Source organism: Lichenostomus cassidix, chromosome 1 (assembly GCF_008360975.1).
Source record: "Lichenostomus cassidix isolate B80296 chromosome 1, HeHo_3.0, whole genome shotgun sequence".
Lineage (NCBI taxonomy): Eukaryota > Metazoa > Chordata > Aves > Passeriformes > Meliphagidae > Lichenostomus > Lichenostomus cassidix.
The window spans coordinates 155550-174412 of NC_139479.1; the positions used below are offsets into that span (position 1 = coordinate 155550).

At 65.0% G+C, this 18863-nt stretch overlaps 3 protein-coding genes across 11 annotated transcripts; 2 read left to right on the forward strand and 1 right to left on the reverse strand.

Annotated features, from left to right (window-relative positions):
- Window positions 1-206: 206 nt before the first annotated feature.
- Window positions 207-1202, reverse strand: TIMM10B (translocase of inner mitochondrial membrane 10B). Of its 2 annotated transcripts, XM_085066962.1 has the most exons (3): window positions 1119-1202; window positions 756-851; window positions 207-685 (listed from the first exon to the last, which is right to left on the reverse strand). In XM_085066962.1, the coding sequence occupies exons 1-3, from the start codon at window positions 1155-1157 to the stop codon at window positions 479-481; spliced, it is 342 nt and encodes a 113-aa protein (XP_084923088.1). In that variant the 5' UTR covers window positions 1158-1202; the 3' UTR covers window positions 207-478. The 2 variants fall into 2 exon arrangements, with proteins under 2 accessions (XP_084923088.1, XP_084923175.1); XM_085067049.1 differs by having other exon boundaries at window positions 207-851.
- ARFIP2 (ARF interacting protein 2) lies at window positions 845-6991 on the forward strand. Of its 6 annotated transcripts, none has more exons than XM_085066002.1 (9): window positions 845-1352; window positions 2232-2339; window positions 2435-2543; window positions 3493-3603; window positions 4163-4278; window positions 4416-4637; window positions 4998-5155; window positions 5235-5409; window positions 5752-6991. In XM_085066002.1, exons 1-9 carry the CDS (start codon window positions 1026-1028, stop codon window positions 5905-5907), a joined length of 1482 nt encoding a protein of 493 aa, XP_084922128.1. In that variant the 5' UTR covers window positions 845-1025; the 3' UTR covers window positions 5908-6991. The 6 variants fall into 6 exon arrangements, with proteins under 6 accessions (XP_084922128.1, XP_084922211.1, XP_084922301.1 ...); XM_085066175.1 differs by having other exon boundaries at window positions 1203-1317; XM_085066432.1 differs by lacking the exon at window positions 845-1352 and adding an exon at window positions 1391-1470.
- A 2284-nt stretch (window positions 6992-9275) lies between these two features.
- TRIM3 (tripartite motif containing 3) lies at window positions 9276-18616 on the forward strand. Of its 3 annotated transcripts, none has more exons than XM_085065249.1 (12): window positions 9276-9432; window positions 10493-10634; window positions 12342-12576; window positions 12981-13141; window positions 13407-13587; window positions 13938-14661; window positions 14890-14993; window positions 15349-15516; window positions 15597-15765; window positions 16490-16560; window positions 16650-16790; window positions 17939-18616. In XM_085065249.1, the coding sequence occupies exons 2-12, from the start codon at window positions 10507-10509 to the stop codon at window positions 18089-18091; spliced, it is 2235 nt and encodes a 744-aa protein (XP_084921375.1). In that variant the 5' UTR covers window positions 9276-9432; window positions 10493-10506; the 3' UTR covers window positions 18092-18616. The 3 variants fall into 3 exon arrangements, with proteins under 3 accessions (XP_084921375.1, XP_084921459.1, XP_084921547.1); XM_085065333.1 differs by lacking the exon at window positions 9276-9432 and adding an exon at window positions 9614-9696; XM_085065421.1 differs by lacking the exon at window positions 9276-9432 and adding an exon at window positions 10037-10198.
- Window positions 18617-18863: the final 247 nt, after the last annotated feature.

Sequence of the window (18863 nt, forward strand, 5' to 3'; positions counted from 1 at the left end):
ACCAGCCGGTTGTAGTGAGGATGTCCAGGGACCCACAGTGGCCTGGTGACCAGGGGGTTCCTGCAGGGAAATACTCGTCTCTGGTGGAATTCCCTGGATTCTCAGTTGTGCTGTGGGCTGCCCACAGCATACCCACGCCTCTACAGGGGCCTGGGACACAGGGATCAGGGCTCTGGTGTGCCCTTCCCACATGTCCCACCACGCCATTCCTGAAAAAATGTTTTATTGGGGCTAACAGTACATTTCCCAGAAACCCACACCCAGGAGGGCTAGGGGCCTCTCCCCCTGTTCCTGTGCCCCCCCATCCTATGTGCCCTCCACGGTCCAGCTGTGGCTGGGGCCTCCTAGGGCCACGTGCAGCTGCTGCTCCAGCCTGGAGCTCCAGCACGACAGGGATGCTGCTGCTCCTGCTGGAACAGGGCAGGGGCAGTGCCATTCACATCCCACCACCGCCGTGGGAAGCTGTGGCCAGGTGGTGCTATGTGCCAGCATCGGGAGCATCTGGCAAGGACTCTGCGGGGCCCGGAGCCAAGTCAGGGGAGGCTGCGAGTCCGGATGGCCCCCCCGGTGCCCCGTGCTCGGCTGCACGGCGCTGCAGCAGCGCCGGCATCAGTCCCACGTAGGCGCCCATCAGGCGGTGGTTGGCGCGGACCAGCCTCGCAGCACAGCTGTCCAGACACGACTCCTGCGGGAAGGAAGGGTTGGGTCAGGGGGCGTGGGGACACTCGCCCCCCTGCCCGCCGTGTCCCGCTCACCTCGCGGCCCGTGAGCAGCCGGTAGTTGAGGTTGCAGACGCAGTGGCGGAAGCAGAGCTCGGTCATGCGGTTGTAGACCAGCAAGAAGTCGCGCAGCTGGGGGGCAGGCGGGGGTCACACCGGGCGGAACCGGTCCGGGACCCCCGAAATCCATGGGGACCCTCGGCGTGCCCCCCGGCCCGCCCGAGACGCCCGGGTCCCTTTCAGGACCCACCGGTTCTCCTGCGGACCCGGGACCTCGAGATCCCACACCCGGAGCCCTTGGGACACATGGGGGACCCGCCACCAAACCGACGCACCCGGGACCACTCAGGAAGGCGTCGCAGGACGCCCCGGCTCCCCACCCATGGCCCAACCGCTCACGCTGCGGAGCTGCTGCCGGTGCTCGGCCGCCGGGTCCATCCCGGGCCCAGGCCGCGGCCCGCTCCGTCCGCGCTCCGACTGACCACTCGCGTCCGGCTCAGCGATGACGCCACTTCCGGGCCAGTGACGGCGCTTCCTGCGCGTCCGGGCCGAGGCGGAGCGGGAGCGGCGCGGGGGGCCCGGCGGGGCCGGGGCGCAGGTGGGGCCGGGGGCGGACCGGGGAGGCTGGACAGGGTGAGCAGCCGCGGGGCCGGTGGAGTCTGACGGGGAGAGCCCTGGGAGCGAGGCTGGGGCGGCCGCCGGCCCCTCGGGCCGGTTCCGCCGGGAGCAGCCGCCGGGGGTTCCCGCGGAGGTCGGTCCCGCCTCGGGGCCCGGCCGTGCGTGGCTGCGGAGGGTCCGTTCCGGCGCTGCCCCGGAGGCTGCAGGGGCTGCGGGGCCGTTCTCCGGCGGGGATGGCGCTGGGCGGTGACGGCCTCTGCCCGCAGGGTTCGGCCCCAGAGCTGGGCCGGGCCGTGTGCCCGCCGGGAAGGGGACAGGTCACAGGTAACGGGTTCTCGGGAGCCCGCCCCAGGCCCCGCCTGCTCTGGAATGTGCCCAGACCGGTCTGGGCGCAGCGGGCCCCCCTGCGCTCCCCTGCGGCTGCGGACGTGGCTCCCGGCGCTCTCCTGCTGGGGCCGGGCCGGGCGCTGCTAGCGCCGGTGTCCCGGGGCAGGGCCTGCGGGACGCGGGAATCCCCGGCGGGGTTTGTGAGAGGGGCACGGCGTGCGGCCCAAGGGAGTCTGGGAGCCCTGGGTAAGATGGGACGGGAGCCAGAGTGGGGTCGGGGCTGAGGCTGGGGCTGGGGTCGGCGTCTCTGGGGGGATTGGGGTCTGCGCCTCTGGGATGTGCTACTCACGGGTCCGTTCTGGAAGCCAGGGTTCTCCCGATAGACGGCGGAGGCGGGCTGGGCAGTGGCTGCAGGAGGCCTTGGGCAGGGGTAGAGGCTGCTCAGTGCCGGCAGCTGCCGCTGTGGGCTCCTCCTACTGTCCCCTTCACGACGGCCCCGCGGGTACTGGCCGGTGCCCCCGGCCTGAGGGTGGACCTGACCCCAGCACCACATCCGTGTCCCTGCAGGCCCTGAGGATGTCAGACGGGATCCTGAGCAAGGCAGCTACCATGGAGATCCCCATCAGCAGCAACGGGGACACCAGCAGCCTGCCTGAGGATGATGGCCTGGAGCAGGTCTGGGGGGCCAGCGACCCCAGGGGGGTGTTTGGGGCTGTACCAGGGCCGTGCTGTCCCTGCATCTCAGCCACGTGTGCTCGTGTGTCCCACAGGACCTGCAGCAGGTGATGGTGTCAGGGCCCAACCTGAATGAGACCAGCATTGTGTCAGGCGGCTATGGGGGCACAGCCGAGGGCATCATCCCCACTGGCACCATCAAAGGTAATGGGGGTACACTGGGAGGGAGTGGGGCATCGTCATGGGAAGAAGGGGTTCAGCTCCCCTCATTGCCCCCCAGTTCTGACACAAGGCTCTGTCTTGTGTCTCCTGGGGGGGCTCTGTTCCTGCTGGGCTCAGGTCCTGCACAGGGGCAACGTGTGGGTTTGTGTGCTGATGGCAGAGACAGGGCTGCTGTCCCCCAGCCCTGCTCTCCCTGGGCCGGGTTGCTCCCCTGTCACAGGGTGGGATTTCTGCTGGGGATTCTCCATCATCTTGGTCAGGATATCCCAGTCCTGAGGATTCTGAGTCCCTCATCTGGTGGAGGATCCCAGCTCTGTCCCAGTCCAGCAAGAGCTCTGGAGTGTGCTGGGGTTGAGGGGAGCAGGCAGAGGGCCCCAAGCCCACTCCCCACTGACTTCTCACTGTCCCCATCAGATTGAGCCATGGCAGGGCCAGTGGGGCTCTGCTCCCTGGGACACTTGGCACTGCTGTTCTTGTCCATGCAGATGTGTCTCTGAGGGTCCCCCCAGGGTAGACCCTGTGCCCACAGGGCTTGAGGAGGGTCCATGTGGACAGAGAGGGCGGGGGGTGTGTGTGTGTGTGTGTGTGTGTGCTCCCCCAGAGCAGCACCACTGCTGGCCCTGTGTTCTCATGTCTCTGTGTCCCCACGTCCCCATCACACTCGGCCTACCCAGCTCTTGGGGTGCAGGCATTCCAGCATAGGGGCCAGAGGCAGGGTGGGAGAGGTTCCCTGGGGCAGGGGGAGTCCCTCTGTGTGGCTGTAGCCATGTCTCCGGGTTCCAACGCTCACCTGCTGCCGTCGCTCTCCTGCTGCCACCCGCCCGCGCACTCGTCCCTGTCCCTTGTCCCCGTCCCCTCTGCCCTGGCCGCCCCACCGTCCCGTGCCCTTTGCCCCGTATCCTGTCCTGCCCCCCCTGCTCGGCCCCTGCAGCCCCCCCGTTTCCAGGCTCTCTTGTCCACCCTCACCCCCCCCGAGGACCGTCGGTGTCCCCCAGCGCGCCTGCTGCCCGTAGGATGGCCCGCCCGGCCGCTGCTGCCGCAGGTACTGCGCCCCTCACTCCACCTCAGGGCATCCCTTGGGTGTGGGGGCCCTGGGCCTCCCCAGGGACATTAACAAGAGCACCCATTGCAGCTGTGTCATGACCAGAGCTTGGTTCTGGTGCTAATCCTTGTGCTGGGACAGAGGACAGCGCTGATGGGCTGTGGGGTCTCAGATGTGAGTCCTGGCCCGAGGACTCTGCCACCCTGCCCCTGGAGCCCACCTGAGGGTTGCCCAGTGCTGCTGGGTGCTGCCCCCCTGTGTCTGGCCTGGTGAGGGTGGTCAGCATGATGAGGCAGGCCTGAGCCCTGCTGTGCAAGCAGACATGGCTGGGCTGGGGTCTGCCCCCCTGTGTGGGACCCTCAGGGGGGCTGGCAGGAGCAGGGTTCCCACCATGATGCCTGTGAGCCCATGCTGGGCATGTGCCCAGAGCTGGGAATGCTGCTGTGGTAACAGTGGTTCCAGGGCACGGGCTCTGAAGGCTGGGCTGCCTGGTCCCCCGTGGCTGCTGCCCTACTGGAGCTGGTGCCAGGTCCTGTCCCCATCTGTGTCCCTGTGCCAGGCCCTGGGCTGCATCCACCGCCCCCTGGACCTCCACCTGGCGGGGAGGAGGTCGTGCGTGGCATTGCCGTCGAGAAGTTTGACATTGTCAAGAAGTGGGGGATCAACACCTACAAGGTGAGGGTTGAGGGGACCCCAGGGTGGAGGGACACCAGTGGGCCTTCCTGCCCCCTCTCCCACAAGCAGCTGCTCTCAGAGGGGTTTGGGCGAGTCACACGTGCCTTTGGGGGCCCCCCCGTTTCCCCCTCCTGCAGTGCACCAAGCAGCTGCTCTCGGAGCGGTTCGGACGGGGTTCCCGCACAGTGGACCTGGAGCTGGAGACGCAGATCGAGCTGCTGCGTGAAACCAAGCGCAAGTATGAGAGCGTCCTGCACCTGGCACGGGCACTCACCGCCCACCTCTACAGCCTCGTACAGACCCAGCACGCCCTGGGTGACGCCTTTGCTGACCTCAGCCAGAAATCCCCTGAACTCCAGGTGTGCCAGGGCCAGGGGGACACCGGAGTGAGGGCAGGGATGCCTGGGCACCAGGGCTGGGGTGATGGGGAGTGCCAGGGCTGGGAGGGGACACCTGTGCACTAGGGCTGGGAGGGGCAGGGGCAGCTGTGGCTTGACACTAGGGCTGGACAGTTCAGGGCTTGAGGGATCACACTTGGACACTAGGGCTGGGACAGTATCTGCACAGGGGTGGATGTGTGGTGTTGCTGGGCTCGGTGCTGCTGGGCCATGGCTGGGCTCAGTGGCTCTCAGGGGAAATTTCTCCCAGCACCCTTGATGGAGGGTAGTGGAGCTGTGATCCATGGCCACTCACCTGTGCCCCCATGCATCTGTCCCCAGGAGGAGTTTGGGTACAACGCAGAGACGCAGAAGCTGCTGTGCAAGAACGGGGAGACACTGCTGGGTGCTGTCAACTTCTTTGTGTCCAGCATCAACACGCTGGTCAACAAGACCATGGAGGACACGCTCATGACAGTCAAGCAGTATGAGACTGCAAGGTGGGACAAGGGGCTTGGGGGGCTCAGGGGTCCTGGGGGGATCTAGAGGCAAGTTGCTGATGCCAGGGGTCATACGCAGGTTGGAGTATGACGCATACCGCACGGACCTGGAGGAGCTGAGCATGGGCCCGCGTGATGCTGGCGCTGTGAGCCGCCTGGATGCAGCCCAGAGCCAGTTCCAGAGCCACAAGGACAAATATGAGAAGCTGCGGGCAGATGTGGCCATCAAGCTCAAGTTCTTGGAGGAGAACAAGGTGTGGATGTGGGAGGTGTGGGGTGGGGACGGGGGCACAGCAATGGGGGATGCAGGACAGAGGTGGGGGGTGAAGACATGGGGTACATGAGCAGGGGTTTGGGGCAGCCATGGGGGCTGTGTGATGGGAATGGGAAGTGCAGGGATAGGAGGCACAGGGATGGGGTACCTGCAGCGATTTGATAGCGATGTTGGATTTGTCACTCAAGGACATGAATCAGGTAGGATGGGCAGTGCTGGGGGAGCGGTAGCACTCGGGGGGTCTCAGAGGGTTTTCCAACCCCTCTTCTGTGCTGCTGGGGTGGGGTTAGGCCCCTCCGACTGTGATCCTCTCCCACCCCAGATCAAGGTGATGCACAAGCAACTGCTGCTGTTCCACAACGCCATCTCCGCGTACTTTGCCGGGAACCAGCAGCAGCTTGAGCAGACCCTCAAGCAGTTCAACATCAAGCTCAAGACCCCTGGCGCCGAGAAACCCTCCTGGCTGGAGGAGCAGTGAGCCCCCCGTGCCCCCCCGGATGGAGGAGCCCCACCACAGGGCACACATGGACCTCAGTTGTGGCTGGGGGCTCGCGGGGGCCACAGCCTAGGCCTGGTCTTGGATGGGGGGGCCACCAGGTGTGTGGAGCTGCCAGTGGGCCAGGGCCCCCCCATCCCACAGCCCCTCCTCAGGGCAGGGTCCAGCAGTTCCTCAGCACAGACCCCACACAGCAGACAGCTGGAGCCCCCCCTGCCCCTGGCACTCCTAAGGGGCTGGGGATACCCCCCTTGCTGGGCTGCTCCCCCGGACACCCCATTCACCTTGGGGTGAACCAGGACCCTCCACTGCCCCGCTCTGCCTCCCCAGGGCAGGATGGGGTGCATCCCTCCCAGGCCCCCTTCCTACTTCCCCCCAGGGAGACCCCTGCCCTGTGGCACAGTGGAGCTGGGTAGGGGCAGCACTGGAACAGCTGGGTCCCCCTATATAAGGGGGCTGTGGGGTCTGCCTGTTGCACCTGGCACCCAGCAGGGCTTCCACTCTGCCCTCCAGTGCCAGGGTCACCCCGGCTCCTTCCAGGCCATTCACAGGTGTTTCCAGGGTGGCCACTCTTGCACTCCTGATTCATGGGGGGCTGCACCCCCCAAAGCTTCCCTGGGGCTGTGGCATCCTGGGCTGGGCTGGTGAGGGGTCTCTGTGCCCTGCAGCTAGTGGCAGGGGGGAGTTGCTGGCCAGGCACATGTTCCCTGGAACCCTGGGAGAGGGCAGGGGGGCTCCAACCAGGGACCAAAAGTCAGTGGAGGCACAGGGGGTGCACATGCATGTCCATGCATGTCCATGTGTGGGCACATGTGTTCTGGGACATGTGCTGCACATGGGGGCTGGGGTCCCGGCCAGGGTTCACCTCCACCCCATGAGGGGCCCCCTGCCCACCCCCGCACTTGGGCACTTTCTCCTGAGACAAAACTGTTGGTTTTTCTTGCTCATTAATTTAACCTGTAATTTAATGTCGGGATCCGACTTCCCCCCTTCCCCCCGGTGATGGTCTGACTCCCTCCAACCCCCTGACTTCTGTAAAACCCCAAATAAATGGTACGGATCAGTGTGTGTGGGGCTATGGCCAGGACAAAGAGGGGCTGCACCCTTCGGGCTGGGGCTGACAGGGCAGGTAAGAGACCAGGGGCATGAGCCCTGAAACGGTCAGGACTCCTGTGATGAAACCCTGGGATAGGGCAGACTGGCTGCTGCTTGGGGGGAGGCCAGGCTTGGAGGGGGAAGGAGCTGGAGCACAGGCGAGGTTGCTCCTGGGGGTGACTGAGGAGCCTGGGGGGACCGTGCTCACTTGTGTCTGGCAAGGGGGGGCCACCCATTGCTCCAATCCCGTGGCACCAGCAGGAGCCAGGACCAGGCAGGAGTAAAGTGGGACAGGCTGGAGGTCTCTGCAGCGGGGGCTGGGTGGGATTGGCCCGGGGTTCTGGGCACCATCACTGCCATCCCACTGGTGGCACTGAGGGCTTGAGGCTCCCGCAGGATAGAGTCCCATTCCCCAAGCTAGGCACTGGGGCCAGTACCAGCCGGTGTCCCCATCCATTGCCCTTTCAACCTACTGCCACTCTAGCTGCTGTTCCCCTGGGACCCCTGGACACCCCCTATGACAGTGACTGGCCCCTGGGACACTCCTTTCAAAAAACTCTAGAAGATTCTCACCCCCCTGAGTGTCCCTCCAGGACACCCCCTCCCCCTCTACCCCCTGGGACACTGAAACCCCCCTATGGAGTCCTAGTCCCCAGACATGGATGTGGGCAATCCCTGGCCCCTCTGAGTTACAGGGGTCAGGTGGATGTCTGCTCCCCAAGGGATGGGGGTTGTCACCCTGTTCCTGGGCAGCGAGTCCCCAGTACCTGCTCTGTCCCCCAGGCCTATCCACCAGGTCTTGTGGGGAAGGACCAAGGTCATTTTGGGGAAGGGCCAGGGGTCTCTGCACGGCTGAGGAGCCACTGGAGGGTGGGCAGCCAGGGGAGGTCCTTGGTGGAGGGGAGCCCACTTGATCCCCTTAAGCTGCAGGTGTCCAGCACTTGATCCCCACTGTGCTGTAGGTGCCTGTGGGACACCCTGAGCCTCAGCACTTTCTGCTGCTGCTGCTGGTGCCTGGCTGGGAGTGGAAGGTGCCAGGGTTGGGTCCCATGTTACAGGGCAGGTCACCCCCTCTGTCACACTCATGATCATCCTTGTTCCCAGGGCACTGCTGGCTGCACAACCAGGTCTGGTCTGGCTGTAGAACCTTCCAGACACTGAGGCCAAGGTGGAGGGTTGGGAGACCATGCTGGGGACCCCCACGTGGATAGGGACAGATTTACTGGGGGGCTGGTTCACTGAACAGCCCTGGGTCCATCCTGGAGCTGCTTCTCCTTGTTGGGTCCCCGAAGGGCTGGGAGTCCATGTGCTCCCCTGGGCCAGGTCAGGACCTTCCTGTCCCGGTGGTTATCATTCCCCCCATTGCCCACTCCTGCAGTGACCTGGCTGGGGATGGGGGCACCCCCTCTGCACCCTTCAAGCTCCAGCTCTGCCAGGATCCCTTATCCATGAGGGCGCTTGCTGCCCTACCTCACCCAAAGGAGCCAGCCACGAGCCTGCTGGAATTCCCCGGAAAGCTGTGGCATGTGGGCTTCATGCCACGGTGAGGTGCTCCCCATGTCCTGAATGGGGTGGGGCCCCTGTCCTGCCAGGTGATGGGGATGGCACGGGTCCCACGTGGAGGAGGAACTGTAGCAGCTGGCAAGTGGGAAGAAGTGTGGGGTCTCTACAAACTGAGGGAGCTGGGATGGGGCTACGGGGCTCTGGTTTTACTCCTCTCCCCCTTTTATAAGCCCCTTTGTACCCTGCCTGTCCCTTCTTTATACCACTCCTCTATAACCCCTATTTTACCCCTCTTTTTACCTATGTATCCCCCCCACCCCCTTTATATGCACCTGTCCGCCTTGACCTTCCCTTTATTTCCCCTTTATCCCCGTTTTATATTCCTGCTTCTCCCCAATTTATAACACCCGTCACCCTTGGTAACCCCCCGCGCCTCCCCATGCCTCCACTCGCCAGTGTATGTCCACATTCCCCAGTCCTATTCCCCCTCCAATTTGGGATCAAACCCCCAAATTCGGGGTCGGGATGCGGTTGCCGTGGCAACAGCCGGGTACCCCCTGGATGCGCGGAGCCCCCCCCAACTGCAGAGCCACAGCCCAGGCGAGACCACTCGTGTTGGGGGGGAGGCTGAGGGGTCACTTTACCCACTTTCCCACGGGACCCTCCCCGTGAACCCCCCACTCGGGGGGGACAACGTGTCGCTCCACGACGCGTTGCCACCCCCGAGTGGGGTGTCCTCGGGGCGGGTTCCGAGAAAGAGGGAAGGGGTGACAGGTTTTAACTCCCCCTCCAACCCGCGCTTGGTGCCGCCCGGCCCGGCCGCCTCCCTGTCGCATCCCGGGCCGGGGCCGAGGATGCGCCGTGGGGTCCCGCGGCGCGGGCTGGAGCGAGGAGGGGGCTGCGGGGGGGGTGAGTGCGGTCCAGGGGGCTCTGCTGGGGGGTCGGCACGGCGGGGCGGGGGCTGAGCGCGGGAGGCCACGCGTCGGGTGTGTACAGGGGGTGTGGAGTGGGATTATTGAGGGGAGAGACCCCGAAGGGACCCGCGGGGTGCGGGACCCCCCGGGCCCCCGCCATGTCCCGGTGCCGCGGGGGGGGCGGTGCCGCACAATGGCGGCCGGGGCGGGGCCGGGGCCTGGAGCGCGGAGCCGTCGCAGCGCCCTGAGCGGGGCCGGGGTGAGGGGAGGGGGCGAGGGACAGAGGGTGGTGGGGCACGGGGGGCTGTGGAGCGCGGGGAGCGAGGGACAGGGGGTGATGGGGCACGGGGGACGTGGGACGGGGGTGATGGGTGTCGCATGGGACAGGGGCTTGGGTGAGTGCTGGGGGCTCAGGAAGAGGGTGGCGGGGTTGGGGTGTGCCCCGTGGGGCAGGGCGGTGGGTGCTGTGGGTGCCCTATGGGGTAGGGGGTTGGTTACCGTGGATGGGGACGGGTGCCGTGGGACACAAGGAGAGGGGACTGTGGGTGAGTGGGTGCCGTGGGGCAGGGGGTAGGTGGGGCTGTGGGGTGGTGCTGTGGGGCAGGGCAGTGCCGTGGGTCGCGGTCGTGTGTGAGGCTGGGGGACACGTGTGGGGCTGGTTTTGGGCACCCGCTGGTCATGGGCATGATGGGTGCCAGGGGGAGTCCCCATGTGTGCCCCGCAAGGTGTCTGTGGGGCTGGGGACTGTGGAATGCCTTAGGGTGAGTGCTGTGGGTGCCCCCGGGCTGCTGAGCCCACCTGCCGCAGGGTGGGCATTCATCATGGCCCTCCGTGAGGCTGTGCGGTGGGTGGGGGCCTGTGGGGCATTGTGGGTTGAGTGGGGGGTTGCAGAGTGCCATGCGGTGCCCCCCACGTGTTTAAATCCCTGCCCATCCCCAGGCTGAGGGTCTGCCATGGCCCAGCACGAGCCTGTGGGGTGGGTGGGGGCTGTGGGGCGCCATGGAGCCCCACGGTGTGCGGTGGGGTGCCCCCCAGCACTGTGCTGTGCCCCCCAGGCTGAGGAGCCGCCATGGCCCGCCGCGAGCCCGCCAGCCCGGTGGTGCGGCAGATCGACCAACAGTTCCTGGTCTGCAGCATCTGCCTTGACCGCTACTGCAACCCCAAAGTGCTGCCCTGCCTGCACACCTTCTGCGAGAGGTGGGACCTCCCAAATCCACCCTGAGCCCCCCTTCATCCTCCCAAACCCCATCCCTCCCTGCACACATTCTGTGAGAGGTGGTATCCCCTGGGTCCCCCCCCCGCACCCCCTGAATCCAATCCCTGCCTGCACACGTTCTGTGAGAGGTGGGACCCCTCACTGCTCTCCCTCCCTCCCTCCACCCCACTGCACCCCCGGTATACCTTCTGTGCCCTGGCACCCACTCTCCAAACCCACCATGTCTCTGAGCACCTCTGTATCCCTCCTGTGCCTGCTGCACCCCACCAGCATCCATCCCCAGCACATCCCCACTGTGCCCTGGGCCCCTGTGCATGCCCCCATGTCCTGCACCCTACAGCATCCATTCCCTCTGCCCCCCAGTGCACCTAGTCACCCTCTGCCTTGCTGCACCCCCTGTGTCCCTGAGCCTGTGTCCCCACACTGATCCCCCACTACCAGTTGTATCCCCAGTGTGCCCTGCTTGCACCCCCTAAACCTGCAGTGTGAGCAGAGCCCCCCCAGCCCCCCTGACCCCCCCCAGCTGGTGGTGAGCCAGGGTCCCCCCTGCCCTCCCTGCCCTCCCCAGTGAGAGATGGGGTCAATCTGCCCTGTGCCCACAGAGGTGTGGGCTGGGACCCCCCTGCATTCCACAGCCCATGGCAAGGCTGGGACCCCACTGTCCCCCACACCTCACTTCTCTGTGTGTGAGTGTGAGTGTGGGTGCTGGGGGGGCTGTGGCTGGGATCCCTGAGTGGGGGGGGTCTTGTTGCTGATGAGCCCCCTCTCTCTATGTTCCCAGAGCCCCCTGGCCCTGCTCCGGCTCCCCACACCATCCATCCATCCATCTAATCATCCAATCTCCCCGGGGCACTGGCACCACTGCCCCATGTCCATCCTGTCCATCTGTCTGACTGCCTGCTACTCTGCCACTCCCCCACCTGCTGTTACACCACATAGACCCCCTGTCTGTCTGTCCACCTGTGTCCCCCACCCTACTGTGACACCACGCAGCCCCCCGTCTGTCTGTCCGTCTGTCCTTCTTCTGCATCCCAGTGTGACTCTGTGCAGCCCCACCATCTTGTCCATCTGTCCCCATTTGTCTGTTCCTCCCACCCTGTTCCCACACCCCAGTGTTCCACCACACAGCGCCCATGTCTGTCTGTCTGTCCTCCTGCTCTCTGCCTGCACCCCAACCCTCCCATCTGTCTGCCTCACTGCCCTGCTCCATGTTCCCCATCCCTGTCCATCTGTCCATTCTGCTGCCCCATTCCCCTGACACTGTGTGCAGCCCCCCTGTCCATCCATCTGTCCCCCTGCCACTGCCTGTCCCCAGCCCTGTCCATGTGCCCTTGTCCTGCACCGTCACCCTCATGTTCATCTGTCTGTCGCACTCTCCGCCTGCCCACAATCCCAGGTGCCCTGTCTGCCCCTTCTGTCCCCACCATCAACCTGCCTGTCCATTCTGCTGTCCCCCTGTCCATCCAGCTGTCCCTTCATCCTCCTGTTCTGCCCCCAACCCCCACCCCTCACCCATCTATCCCCTCATCTGTACCCCTGTTTGTCCCCATGTCCCCCCTGTGCCCCCACAGGCCCCATTTCTGCCCCTGCCCCTTTCGAGTTCTGCCCCAGAGTCTGTCCCTGTCATGCCCCATGTGACCTCTGACCCCAGTGACCCCCTGTGACCCCCATGACCCCTGTGACCCCAGGTGTCTGCAGAACTACATTCCGGCCCAGAGCCTGTCCCTGTCGTGCCCCGTGTGCCGCCAGACCTCGATCCTGCCTGAGCGGGGGGTCCCAGCACTGCCTAACAACTTCTTCATCACCAACCTGATGGAGGTGCTGCAGCGAGACCCTGACCCCCACGGGGCACCCCCCGCACCCCTGCCCCCCCTGGGCGCTGCCACCGGGCAGCCCCTCTGCTGCCCGAACCACGAGGGAAAGGTGGGGAGGCTGGGGGGAGCTGGGGGGGGCAGTGGACTGAAGGGGCTCAGGGTGTTTGGGGGGAGTTGCAGGGACCAGGGGGGGCTGCAAGTGTCTGGGAGGGCTAGGGAGGTCCAGAGTGCTGATGGGACTCAAGGGGACTGGGGACCTGCAGGAGCTGGAAGCGGGGCTGGGATCTGGGGAAGGCTGAGGAGCTCTGTGGGGATCTGGAAGGGCTGTGAGGGTCAGGAGATCTGGGGGGCTGCAGACCTTGGAGAAAGAGTCTAGAGGGAGTGGGGTGTGGGGAGGCTGCAGGGGTCCAGGGAGTCTGAGAGAGGCTATGTGGGCTCAGGAGGTGGTTTGGGGGAGGCTGCAGGGTCCTGTAGGCTGGGGTGAGGGGCAGTGGATGAGCGCAGGTGTGGCAGGTGATGGAGTTCTACTGCGAGCCCTGCGAGACGGCCATGTGCCGGGAGTGCACGGAGGGGGAGCGGCGGGAGCATCGGGACCACCGCACCGTGCCGCTGCGTGATGTGCTGGAGCAGCACAAGGCAGCCCTGCAGCACCAGCTTGACGCTGTGCGTGCCAGGTACAGTGGGTCAGGGGGTCCCTGGGGGTCCCCATGGCCCCACTCCCACCGGTTGCAGCACCGGCTTGATGCCACGCACACACGGTCCAGGGGGAGGGGTGGCTAAGGGCATCATGGGTGCTGTGGGGTTTGAGGGTTCAGGGAGTCCCCAGTGTTCTCTTTCTGCAGAATACCGCAGCTGGATGAGGGTGCTGGGGGGGTGCTTTAGGGTTCAGGTGGGGTTGGTGGGGGTTTGGGAGTTCAGGGGGTCCCCGTGTCCCCCCAGGCTCCCGCAGCTGGCAGCGGCTGTGGGGCTGGTGGCCGAGATCAGCCGGCAGCTGGGACAACGCCGGGCTGAGGCTGAGGCAGAGATCGGGAGCAGCTTCGAGGAGCTGGAGGCGGCGCTGCGGCAGCGGCGGGAGGTGCTGCTGCGTGACCTGGAGGCCACCTGTGCTGCCAAGCAGCAGGTAACACACCGGCGCCTCTGTGCCCCCTGCCAGCCCTTCCTGGGAGGCTGTGTGTGTGCTCCAGCCATACCCCAGTGCCAGTGGCTCCCCCAGTGCAGCAGCTGGGGTCTCAGTGCAGCACCGGGGTTGGGCTTGTGGCAATGGCTGGGGTGCAGGTGGGGGTACAGGTGGGGCATTGGTTAGGGGTTCTGGGCATAAGGGTCCCATCCCAACACCACAGAGACATGCCATCCCTACAGGTGCTGGAGGCACAGATGGACGTGCTATGGCTGGGCCGCGATGTGGTTCATGCGTGGGTGCTGGCACTGGGGTCCCACCTGGTGCCAACTGATGATGTTCTGCTCCCACAGGTGCTGGAGGCGCAGCTGGAGGTGCTGCGGCAGGGCCAGGAGAGCATCCTGAGCAGCTGTGCATTCACGGAGCAGGCACTGCACCACGGTTCAGCCACGGAGGTGCTGCTGGTGCAAAAGCAGATGGGCGAGCGGCTGCGGGAGCTGGCAGCGCGGCCCTTCCCCGAGCACCCCCACGAGAATGCGCAGCTCGAGTTCCGCGTCGAGCCCGAGGGGCTGCGCCGCTCCATCCAGAACCTGGGCGCGCTGCTGACCACCAGCGCCACGGCGCACACCACAGTGGCCACGGGTGAGGGGCTGCGCCAGGCCGTGGTGGGGCAGCCCTGCTCACTCAGTGTCACCACGAAGGACAAGGACGGGGCGCTGGTGCGCAGCGGCGGTGCCCGCCTGCGCTTCGCCGTGACGGGCCCCGATGGCGCCGCGGCCGAGACCGAGGTGCAGGATAACCGCAACGGCACCTACGAGCTGGTGTACACTCCGCGTGCCGAGGGTGACTTTGTGCTGTCCATCCTGCTGTACGGGCAGCCCGTGCGCGGCTCCCCGTTCCGTGCGCGTGCCCTGCGCCCCAGCGATGTGCCCCCGTCCCCCGAGGAGGCCAAGCGACGTGTCAAGTCCCCGGGTGGGGGGCACGTGCGGCAGAAGGCCCTGCGCCGCCCTGCCAGCATGTACGGCAGCGCCAAGCGCAAGGAGAACCCCATCGAGGACGAGCTCATCTTTCGCGTTGGTGAGCAGGGGGCGTGGAGGGTCCCGGGGCAATGGGGGCTCCTTGGGATGATGGGGGACTTGTTAGGGCTCCCCACAGTAGCAGGGACTCCCCAGGGCTCTCCAGGATGGTGGGGTCTCTCTGTGGCTCCCTGGAGTGATGGTGGAGGGTCTCAGGGGCAGCAGGGGTTTACTGGGGTGGTGAATGGTCTCCTGGGGCCCCCTGTGTCCCCCTGACCGGTGCCTGCAGGCAGCCGTGGCCGGGAGAAGGGCGAGTTCACCAATCTGCAGGGGATCTCCACATCCAGCGCCGGACGCATCGTTGTGGCTGACAGCAACAACCAGTGCGTGCAGGTATGGACACCCTTGGGACCTCCAAAGCCCCCCATGAGCCCCACTGACCCTTGCTGACCCCCCATTGACCCCAACAGCAACAACCAGTGCATGCAGGTATGAACCCCTGGGACCCCCACTGACCCCCCAGGATCACCCTGGGTAACCCTGGATCCCCATGACCCCACTGACCCCATCAGCAGTAACCAATGCGTGCAGGTGCGGTCCCTTCCCCAGATCCCTGAACTCTCCCAGGACCCCCACTGACAGCCCCTGCTCCCTCCTGGCCCCCACAGGTGTTCTCCAATGAGGGGCAGTTTTGGCTGCGTTTCAAGGTGTGGGAGTGTTTCCCCTGACTCCCCTGCTGCCCCCCCAGGTGTTCAGTAATGAGGGGCAGTTCCGGCTGCGTTTTGGGGTGCGAGGGCGCTCCCCAGGGCAGCTCCAGCGCCCCACGGGGGTCTCGGTGGACACCAATGGTGACATCATCGTGGCCGACTACGACAACCGCTGGGTCAGTGTGTTCTCACCTGAGGGCAAGTTCAAGGTGAGGGAAAGCAGGGATGCAGGGGTCTGAGGGGTGGGGGGTCCATGGCACCTCCCACCCTGACCCTCTGTCCCCCCCAGACCAAGCTGGGCGCAGGACGGCTGATGGGCCCCAAGGGTGTTGCCGTGGACCGCAATGGGCACATCATCGTGGTGGACAACAAGGCTTGTTGCGTCTTCATCTTCCAGCCCAACGGGAAGCTGGTGGCACGTTTTGGCTCCCGCGGCACTGCCGAGCGCCAGTTTGCAGGTAACCCTGGGACCCCCTCAGCTGTGAGGCCTTGGGCTCCCTAGGGACTGGGGCATGCAGGACTCTGCCCCACATTGCTGGGGTGGCCAGTGGCACCAGGACCCTCAAGAATGGCCTGAGACTGGGGGCCAAGTCCAGGCTCCAGTTCTAGGCTGGCTTTTTGGATCCAGTTCTGGGCTGTGGGTTCAGATTCCAGACTCAGGACTTGTTCTGAGCTCTGGTTTAATTTTTGGGGCTGGACAGGGGGGCTGAGGTCTGGTTCTGCATCCATCATCAGGTTCAGGGCTCCGGGCTGGTGATCCACTTCCAGGTTCTGTCTCTGAATTCTCATTTGGGACTGAGATCCCAGGCTTGGAGTCCAGGGTTTGGTTCTGGTTCCCAGGTTGGGACATGGTTCCAGGTTCTGAGCTCAGTTTTGGGTTTGGGTCTGAATTCTGAGCTCTCTGTCCTCGACTGGGGCACTGGGTCTGGGTTCTGGATACAGGTTCTGGGTCTGGGTTCTGAATTTAGTTCTGGGCTGGGGCTCTGGGCTCAGGTTCTGGCCATGGCTCCATCCTGGGGACTTTGAGTTCTGGGCTCTGTCCATGCATCAGGGCTCTGGGTCCATCTCAGTCCTGCCATGGGGACAGGGCTGAACCCCACCATTCCCCTCAGGGCCGAGCCCCCCAGTCTTGGGGATGAGTGCCCTTTGTCCCACTCAGGCTGAGCCCCCGTGTCTCTCCAGGGCCCCATTTTGTGGCTGTCAACAACAAGAATGAGATCGTGGTGACTGACTTCCACAATCACTCTGTGAAGGTGAGCACAGCCACAGGCAGGTGCTGGGTGGCTGGTGGCTGCAATGACCCCCCATGACTCCCACGTATTGTCCCCCCTGTGCCCACCAGGTGTACAATGCAGAGGGCGAGTTCCTCTTCAAGTTCGGGTCGCATGGGGAGGGCAACGGGCAGTTCAACGCGCCCACAGGGGTGGCCGTGGACGGCAATGGCAATATCATCGTGGCCGACTGGGGCAACAGCCGCATTCAGGTACCACACCTGAACCTGCACGGACACCTGCACACAATAGCTGTACCTGCACACACACCTGTGTACCTGCACACACACCTGTGCCTGCACACCTGAACCTGCATGGACACCTGCACACATAGCTGTACCTGCACACACACCTGTGTACCTGCACACACACCTGTGCTTGCACACCTGTACCTGCATGTGCACCTGCACACATAGCTGTACCTGCACACACACCTGTGTACCTGCACACACACCTGTGCCTGCACACCTGAACCTGCACGGACACCTGCACACATAGCTGTACCTGCACAGACACCTGTGTACCTGCACACATACCTGTGCTTGCACACCTGTACCTGCACACACACCTGTGTACCTGCACACACACCTGTGCCTGCACACCTGTACCTGCATGTGCACCTGCACACCTGTGTAGCTGCACACCTGTACCTGTGCCTGCACACCTGTACCTGCACGTGCACTTGCACACCTGTACTTGCACATGCACCTGTGCCTGCACACACATCTGCACACCTGTACCTGTACACACATCTGTACCCACACCTCTACCTGCACACACACCCACACTGCAGTCCCAGGGGACCCAGCACTGGCCCCTTCCCATGCCATTCCTGAGCCCCCCAGCCCACGGGATTCACTGGGAGGTGCTATGGGCCACTTGGAGGGAACCAGGAGGCAAGTAAGGTTAAGTGGGAGCAAATGAAAAGGATCTTGGGTCAATTAGGAAGAGTCTATGCAGGGTCTACAGTCAACTGGGAGGGGTCTAGGGTCAACTGGGAGTAACTGGAGTCAACTGGGAGCAACTGGGTAGGGCCTCAGGTCAACTGGGAGGAACTGGGAAGAGGTTTTCGCCAACTGGAAGCAACTGGGGACTGGGAAGGGGTGTGGAGGCAACTGGGAGTAACGGGGATGGACTGGGAAGGGTTCTGGGGTGACCTGGGAGCAACTGAGAAGGGTTTTGGTTTAACTGGAATAGACCTAGGGGGGATCTTGACCACTTCCCCCCACAGGGAATGCGTCCTGCAGGTCTGCACGCTGTCGGGGCTGGGGGTCCCTGGGCTTGGGGCCATGGGGGTCATTGGGGCTGGGAGTCCCTGGGCCGTGGGGCCACTGGGGACAGCCATGTGCACCTCCTGCAGGTGTTTGACAGTGCGGGCTCGTTCCTGTCCTACATCAACACAGCGGCTGACCCGCTGTACGGGCCACAGGGGCTGGCACTCACCTCCGACGGCCACGTCGTTGTGGCTGACTCGGGCAACCACTGCTTCAAGGCCTATCGCTACCTGCAGTGACAAGGGCAGGACACCATGGGCATGGCTGCAGGCAGGCTGGAGCCTGCAGCTGCAGCGGGCTGTGTGGAGTGACGGCTGCCCCGTGGCCTCGCTTGCTCCCCAGGCGCCATCCTGGCTTCATGTGCACTTTATCCCAGGGGGCAGCCGGGCCTGGGGGGCGAGGATGGGTCCTGTGGGGTGGGGGCTGCCTGGGGGTCATGGTCTGACCCCTCCTCCTGCCCCATGGCAGGGCCAGCAGCCCCACTGTCCCAGCTAACAGGGGTGCCCAAGGTGTGGGGGGTGTGAGGGGCAGGGGGAGCCGCTTTGAGGGCTTGTGGGGGCTGTGGGGTGGCCAGTCCCAGAGCCCCATGCCCCATGAGGGCTGCCCCCCACTTCCCCAGCTGTGTGGGGACCGCGCGTGCCTGCTGCCCCACTGCACTGCTGCCCCCGCACTGCTGCCCCACAGCTCTGAGGGGCTCCGGGGGTTGTGGGGCAGCTGCCGCACGCTGACAAACTCTATGTACAAAATAAAGTATTCTGGAAGTACCCTGGCCCCGTGCTGCCCTGTAGCCCTGCCTGTGCTTCACACACTCCGCTCGACAGCCCCCCATGTCCTGTGGGCCCCCCCCCAGCTGTGCTGGACACCCCCAGACAGAGCCAGGCCCAGCAGGGACAGAAACGGTGCCTGGAGCTCAGTGGCACCACAGGCACCTGCCTGCCCTGGGCCTTCTGCCAGCACTGACCCATCTGCAGTGACAGGGACAGACAGGGAATGGGGTTGGACTGGTCTGGG